Raw genomic sequence first — 8,635 nt, 5'->3', positions numbered from 1 at the left:
GCTACATGCCAACAGTCAGCATTTTACCTCCTTTTAATTTAAGACAACATATATTCACAACTGCAAATGTATGTTGTGCTATGTAGGTTTGTATGGCGCAGCTTTTCACAAATGAGGGTATCCAAGCACCAAAAATGTTACATATTTCTATGCCCAAAGCTTTCCTCAAAAATCTGCAGCCGGCACTGATGAATGCTCTTATGCTGCAGTGCAAATCATTTGCACATGGTCTATTTACTGATAGTTTCACCAGATGAGTGCATACGCTTAGCCATGGCCCCCAGATCTCTCTGTAGCTTTAAGTACTTGCGGTGCCTTGCTCTGTTGAGTCTCAACAATAAACGTAACTTTATACTATATTGCTAAAGTTCTTCGCATCGTACTTCAATCATTTCTAAGCACAAGGTAAACCAGTGTTAGTATTACACAGTGTAACAATTCTTCCTTTACTCACCCGTGAAAGAGGGTTGGCTGAGTTGGCCTTGCCGGGTTATGAATTTTGACTTGCAAAACTCAGCGAGCTACCACTCATACTAAACAAGCATTTACAATGCAATAGGTCTCGCATTTGCGCAAGTTTGAGCTATTGGCATTGTACATGACAATGCCTTTTATTTATGTTTTGGTTTTTAAAACATAAATAAAAACCATTGTCATTAACAATGCCAAAAGCTTAAACTCGCGTAAATGCGAGACCTGTTACATTGCAAATGCTTGGTTATTTTACATTTGAACAGAGGATATGCATAGGTTTGGTTTCTTATTAAGTATACCGAGAAAAAATGCCTTTTTTCTATAGTCTAATGTAAACAGCATAAATGTTCCTCTTTATTTTTGTTATGCTTTCAAACGGTTTCTTCTATGTTTTGACTTCTACGTTTTTATGGAGCAAGTGGAAAAAACACCTTTAACCATTACATAATATTTAAGCAGCAAATATTGCAACTAGATGGAACTGGATTTCGACCATTCATAAATTCCAAATTCATCAAAACTGCAAATCGAACATGAGAGTCCTCTAAAGAAGTACAGCAGGAGAATACAGTCAGTGACTTCTGGAAAAGAAGATTGCCAAGGATAACGCATTGGCAAAGTAGTTTCTGCCCAGTTTTGCCTTTTTTAGTGATAGCTTTAGAGCTTGATCCAGCGCAAAGCCGGGAAAAGAAAGAGTAAATTTACAGCTATCCTCCCTGCGTCACAGACCCGTCGTCACACTAACTCATTCACAAACGCATTCATTGGTGGGGCCCATAACACCAATACTCGCACCTTTCTCTCACAGGTCTGCACACAGGAGGAGGGATGATGTGCTGGACATGTGGGAGGGGGTACCTTATAACCTATAGGGAAAGAAAAGTTATCTTACAGAATATACATTAACATTCGTCACCTATAGATTCCTAATCCCAAACATCAAGGCACTCCACCCACTTGGTCGAAAGACCAATTCGTTGGATTGGTTGATGGTGATTTAGAACCAGCTAAAACACATTTAAGACTTAGAATCCTTTACTCTCTTTAACGAAAAACCACAAACTCATAAATTCTATTAATCAATATTTGTTTATCTTAAATTTCTTTGCAAACATTATTAGCATTTGTTTCATCAAAGTTTAGAATTTTCTAGATTAATTTATTTAAATCGCAGGTCATTATATTTACCTATTCTGGCTATCTGGATTTTCTCTAATTCATTGGCTCTGCATAACCAAATTAGCCGTTAGATTGTCCAAATTAGCAGGCCAAAGCTTAAGGTCCAAAAGTTCTTTGCTCAGCACGTCACAGTCCCAAAGATCGCCAAAGGACAAGAATTTGTGCAAGCATCAGTCATCGCCTGTAGAGTCAAAGAGAGTATGCAGTCATAGTAACCGCCGAATGCCTCGATATCGAACAAATGTCCCCACAGCCCCTCCCTATTCTACTACTCTTTTTATAATACATTTCGGGATAACATGAAACAACTTTGGGCAGAGAAAGTCTATGATTGGTTAATTGAAAACGTCCGATTTTTGTCAGTCAGGTTCACATGGATTTTGCTGATTCGTCTTCCATGGATGACATTGTCCTTATGTTACAAAATTTTGGTTTTTACTTGTATGATCCAACTGTTCATTTAAACCGGTTTTCTACGGTTCAGGCTTTGGCAGTCCGCAAAGATCCTATCCTTGACCGGGGACAGTGTGGAATAGGTTATGTGGAGATTCATGGAGCCATCCGAGTCTGCGCAGTAGAGATCGCGCTCACGAGACGGTGGCCACTTCTGAACTCGGTTTTCCGCCGCCATCTTAAGCAAAACAAACACAAAAGAATAATTAATACAATGAAATGATGCTTCTAATGTTATACCCTCACAAATCCCTTTATATATTAGTATTTTCCTAGCAGATAGCGACATTTAAAGCAATTATATTTACCTTTATGGTCCTTCACGATGATGCCAAACGTCACAAAAGCAACATAAATCATGCGATATCTATTATCACATATACTACTATTAATATATGTACATATTTTTGTTATTTGAGTTAATTTGCCATGCAAAAGCAATAAGTCCCACGTTTAATTTGTGTATGTAATGGGTTGGTTTAATTTCACACAGTAAACCGTTAGTAAAATTATAATCAGTACGTTATATAGTTAATCTTTTCACGCAAAATAGAGAAGGTATACAACATTTTGCTCTACCTGCTCCATCAAGCTCTTTCCGTGATTTAATGTTTTACTTTCAAATTAGGCTAAATGAATCGAAATTCAGTCGTGAAACACTTGCAGCAAAAAAACAGGGCCTTCTGAGAGATCAGACATACATGAATGTTCTTGTAAAACTAGATGCTGTGTGCCAGGCGATGTGCTGTGTGCTCACTTCCCATCCCCCGAATATGAGAATGGGTACGATTTAAGGCTCAGTAGGAATGGATTCAGAAGGAATTGCTAAATGCATAGAAAGTTTCTCTGCCAAATGTCTTCCACCCCAATGAGAATATAGGCAAGAAATGAGTCAATAAATTGTCCTGTGGGCTTAGAACTGTCTGCCCGAATCAGGAAATGTTCGTTCGTGTCCATTCCTTAATCAGGCACAAAAACTGCAAATTCAGATTTGGAGCCTGAAATGAGATCCGCACAGGTCCCCTGGATGTCCTAATAGAGAAAGAGGCTGCAAGAGGATGACTGAAGGAGGGACGCTGTGGATGTAAATGTCTCCTTCTGACATTTTTTGGTGTGATTATATTGAATTCCCTGCCTCTTAGTCAATTTAAACTATACCTGGAAACATTGGGTTACTATGGTTGATTTCAGGACAGATAGTTTGAAAAAAAGGTTATGGGTCAAATGGGTACTTTTTTAAATGATTAGGTGAAATATTGGACTATGCTGTATGTTTTCAGGAGGCACCAGTGCTTAATTATGTAGGTAAGAATGCAGAATTTAAGAAAATAATCTTGATTTGAGTTGAAACAATACTCATTCTGTCTGTACAAAGCTCAGACTGTGGAAGCTGTTTGTTTCAAGATGCAATTCAATTAGAATGTATATTGGTTACATGGGTTTGCCTATCATGAATAAGTTGTTAATTTAAAAAAAGGACAATAGAAATATGAGGTTCTTTAGCACAAGTATAGATTTACTATGCTCACCAAATAATTTGTAGCATTATTTTCCATTTTCTAGAAAAAGTCTTTAATCAACTAGAATCTCTGAAATATTATCCTGTTTCACTTCTCCTTATGGAATATGTTTCTTCTACTTCACTATATACATAAAAACATAAACATGTATATATATTAGTTGTTTGGGGTTACTTTTATTATAATGATGAAACCCATATTTTAAAGTGACCTGCAAAATAGTTGTCACATTTTCAGGTCACTGTGAAATATGGTGTTTCCTACTGTATTTTGAACATTAACAAAGCCCTCGATTTCCTAGAGCATGACAGCTGTCAGTGAGGCTTCAAAAGTCCAGTTGCATTTTTGTGAACGTTTCTTTCTCAATTGTCCCTTATATACAGTGTATATATATCCAACCCTTGCGATTGGGATGAGATGCTTCCAATTTCATGGCCATTATCCTGGCTCCTGAGTCCTTAATGCATACATCCGATGTTTGCATAATGATCTGCTAGTGACAGACAAGGCAGCCTGAGGTCTTGCGCAAACCCTTTGCCACCCTCTCTACCTGACATAGCCTTGACTTCGTGCTCCTGTATATTTTGGCATTGATCTGACATTCAATTCTGCAGCAGCTCACTGGCAAGGCTGGCCCTTTGCTGTGCCAGTGGGGATGATGGTTGCAATCATAGGCCTCAGCCCTAAATCGTCCTGTGAATCCCAGCAAATGATCTGGGAATACAACATGTATATCAAGTAGAGCTCTAAACTCTGGGGCATATTTACAAGAGAATGGAGGAGCGCGGCGTTAAGCCATAATTGCTAATGCCGCATTCTGCTGTTTACAATGATACGATGCACCCCTTTGTTTTCCCTAGCTCTTGCCCAAATTCAGCTGCCTAGCTCCAACTCAGGCACACATGCACAACAGAGCAAGGGTGCCTGTTTCAAGGGAATGATTGTTTATGTGCAGGAAGGCGTCCCTTCCTACACATAAACAATCACTAATGGTGATATGTAACTCCTATATGTGCTGAGTTGTGCAGCAAACATAGTCATTTTTTTTAATGAATGTTCATATGTAGGAAGGGACACCTACCTGAACATAAACAATCATTCACGGCAATTTGGCATTTCGGTGTGTGCTGCACAGTGCAGCACACATAGAAACAGCAAACGCGAGGAGAAAATAATTTCTCCTCATTTTGTCATGTTAAGAACAGGTTTTTCTTCGTCTTCTTTTTTGTGTTGCCCCATATATATGTCAACTTTGTAAATAGGGGGTAGCAACAAAAAGCAATGAGTGCTGCGGTGGAACGCCCACCACAATACCCATTGCCACCACTTTCATGCTAAATGCTGCATGAGAGGAAGCCTTATTCACAAGGCGGTGAAAAGCCATGTTAAGTGGCTTAATGCCACCTTGTAAATAAGTTGACGGATTTTTCTGGCAATAAACTCTTGTAAATATACCCCCGTTTGTGACTTTGCTAGGAAGTGGAGTTGGCCTAACTGCTAGGGCGGTCGACCTCAAATCTGGGGAACCGGGTTCGAGTCTCGGCAAGGATGCACAACATCCTGTGATTCAGGGCAAAGGACTTAATCGCCCCGTTCCTAATAAAAATGAATGTGTCCTCATGTAACACAACTGGTGCTTGTGTAAAGTGCTCTGATACCTGATACCTTTGGGTGAAGTGCGCTATATAAAACTCAATAAAATAACTGCCTCATACATGCCAACAGATGTGATTTAGCTGTCTCCCACATGAATTTGCCTCTGCTTCAAAAGAAGACAACAGTTAACACACATTTGCCGATCACTTTATTTAAAATCTTTCTCTTCCCAGTTCTGAATTATTGGAATGTATGATATTGGTGGCACAAATATAAGATCAATAGAAACTAAATCCGAATGAAAGTGGGCAGAAATATGCTTTGTGGAGCACGGATGCCAATGTAACATGGTGGACGTTTGGTTGGAGATAAGATTCATTGCCTTTTAAACAATATGATCAGGAAACCTTTGAAAACATTGTGCAAGAAATGTTTTTATTGCTAGCATAGTTTGGTCAGTTTAGGAATAGATCCTTGATTGTAGGAGCACTGTACTTTCTGTTTTTGAATCTTATTTCAAAGAGAACTCCTTCTGAAAAGTGATGGATAGTTCCAGGTTCCCCCAGAGTGTCTGGTAGGTCTGTACATTAGAAAATGTTGCTGTATGGAACGTGGCTCATGCTTGTGTCTCTTTTTCTCTGCCTCAGGCAAGAATAAACATCTGTTGCAATGAAACCAGGAAACCAAAGCACTGTGACTGAGTTCATCTTGCTGGGACTTACAAGTGACCCAGACCTCGAAGTGTTTCTCTTCCTAATGGTACTGGCCGTCTACACCCTCACTCTAATGGGCAACAGCACCATCCTGATCATTGTGTGCTGCAGCGCCCAGCTTCACACACCCATGTACCTAACACAGCTGTCCTTCTTAGATATTACTTTTTCTACAGTATTTTCTCCAAAGATTCTGATTGATTTGCTGACTGAGAAGAAAACAATCTCATTTTATGGTTGTATATCTCAAATTTTCTTCTTCGAAGCATGCGCCGGCACTGAATCCTTCCTCTTGGCTGTCATGGCATTTGACCGATATGTGGCAATATGCAACCCATTGACATACACACTCATAATGAATAAATGTCAGTGTGTGTGCTTAGTTGCAGGATCATATATCAGTGGCTTCCTGCACTCTTTAGTTCATGCAGTTTTCTTACTTTGGTTATCATTCTGTGGTCCTGCTGTTATTGACAGATATGCTTGCGATTATCCTGTGCTCTTGAAGCTATCATGCACTGATTTCTCCATGAATGATTTGCTGCGGTTTGTTTTGCTTGGCTTCGTGGGGGCCATTCCTCTGCTTGTTATCTTTGTCTCCTATGTCAAAATTGTCTCCATCATTCTCAGGATGCGGACCACAGCAGGAAGACACCGGGCAGCCTCCACCTGCATCTCCCATTTCACCTGTGTCTTTCTCTTCTATGGGAGCTCTCTCTACTTGGAAGTGTTGCCCAATTCAAGCTCATCAAAGCATCAGTATAAAGCATTATCTCTGGTCGTCACAGTATTTATTCCTGCTTTGAACCCCATCATCTACAGCCTTAGGAACAATGAGATACAACAAGTTGTAAGAAAGACTTTGTACCGAAAAAGTCATACATAGTGCTGGTTGTCACTGTAAATCTCATGAGCATATTTGCTGATAACCACTTTAGTTGTTGTGAGATCAAAGAAAGAAATAGTTTTTTTCATTCTTAAATTATTTGTATCACACCAATATCTAAGCTGTCCTAACTAAGAGGACCAGAAGACTAAAAGCAAGCAACAAACAGAGGATGGAGCAGATGATGTAGACAAATGAACAGTAGACACAAGCTGAAGATACAATAAACTCTACTCAGTGCAGGATTGCAGTAGAGATATAGATCTGGCTTTAATCACTAAAGAAGACAAGAAGACAGTTTGAGGAAAGAAGGGCCAGATGGTTTAGTAGTTATAAACCTTTTGAATCGCCAAATTAAGGTTTTGAAACCCCTGAAACAATTTTTCTTGTTTCCTTGTTTACTAATCTTGTTTAGTGATCCAAGTTTTTTTTCTAAATCAATAAACATATTTAGAAATGATTTCTGGATCACTATTTGGAAGGGGTTTTTCTGGGCGTTACTGCTAAATAACTATTTTGACATTGATGTATCATTGGCTTGCAGCGCTATTTCCGCTCACAAACCATTGACAAGTTTCTGACTCCCACGTTGGGGAGGTAACTCATTCACACAGGGCAAGAGATCCCCTTTGAACCCTTTCCCTTTGCCAATTGAGGGAGCTGCTTCACTCCCGCCATCACGCTACCAGTCTCTCATTAAATGCACAAGTTGCGCAGCTTGCTAGAACTTGCTTCCTATAAATAAAATCCCATTAAAAAGTGCTATGTTTTCGTACAAGTACAATATCATTTCTTTATTTAATGTATTTATTTATAAAGTTTTATATAGCACGAACATGATTCCGAAGGATATCAGATCGCTTCACAATTAGAGGGAAAGGAAGGTAATAATTGCAGTACAGGCATCGAATAGGAATATCAAACAAAGCATATATCAATATGAATACCAAACAAAACAGTTAAAAAAGGTAAACAAAATATAAGACAATAACTGGTACATAGTGAGCTAAGAGCTGAGAAAATGATTAGTAAAAGAAGAATAGCACCCAGCGCAGGGCTTAAAGGTGTAAGTCTAATGCATTAGTGCTGGCAATGCAAAACCATTTTAAGGTAAGAACTTGTTCATAAGGAATCTTTTTACTTCCAATTTGAAAGCAACCTTGGAGGAGATTCTACGTATTTACGGTGGGAGAGAGTTACAGATCTTCGGCGCAGAGCCGGAGAAAGCACAGTAACACGTTCTCTTTTTGGGAAAGATCTGTGGTTTCAGGAGGAGAGAGTTAGCTTTTGTGCTAGATAACTGGGGGTTTTGAAATGGAAGGCTTTGTGAGACAGGCAGGCAATCTTTAGCTGTATTCTTGCTTCATAAGGCAAACAATTTAGGAATTTTAAGACTGGGGAAATGTGCGCATTTCGTTTGGTACCCGTAACCTATAATCATACATTCATTTTCATTGCCCTCATGCAATGTATGTTGGATTATTGTAAACCACATAACTAGTGGCAGACACAAAGATACTGTATCAAGTACAGCTCATTCTGAATGCTGAAGCACATCTGTTAACAAGAATTTTCATTCTATAGGTGGCGCATCAGTTCTTTGATCTCTGCACTGGTTACCAGTATGAGACAGGATACATTTTAATGGTATGGTGATTATAGACAAAACCAATCTTACACTGTATTAAGTTTAACCATATTGATAAGACAAACACCATGGTTAGTCTGTGAAGTATATAACACACAAAAAGACTTGGACAAGGGGGGTCCGAGGGAATGAATATTTAAAGACCTGCAAGAAGTTATTCCCCAAT

At 39.1% G+C, this 8,635-nt stretch overlaps 1 protein-coding gene across 1 annotated transcript; it reads left to right on the top strand.

Annotated features, from left to right (window-relative positions):
* Positions 1–5,891: 5,891 nt before the first annotated feature.
* LOC146853774 (olfactory receptor 5J3-like) lies at positions 5,892–6,821 on the top strand. The gene has a single exon (XM_085650888.1). It carries the CDS (start codon positions 5,892–5,894, stop codon positions 6,819–6,821), a length of 930 nt encoding a protein of 309 aa, XP_085507014.1.
* Positions 6,822–8,635: the final 1,814 nt, after the last annotated feature.

The sequence above is a fragment of the Triturus cristatus genome, chromosome 4_1, assembly GCF_964204655.1.
Source record: "Triturus cristatus chromosome 4_1, aTriCri1.1, whole genome shotgun sequence".
NCBI classification, from domain to species: domain Eukaryota; kingdom Metazoa; phylum Chordata; class Amphibia; order Caudata; family Salamandridae; genus Triturus; species Triturus cristatus.
This window is presented reverse-complemented; position numbering and strand designations above follow the sequence as displayed.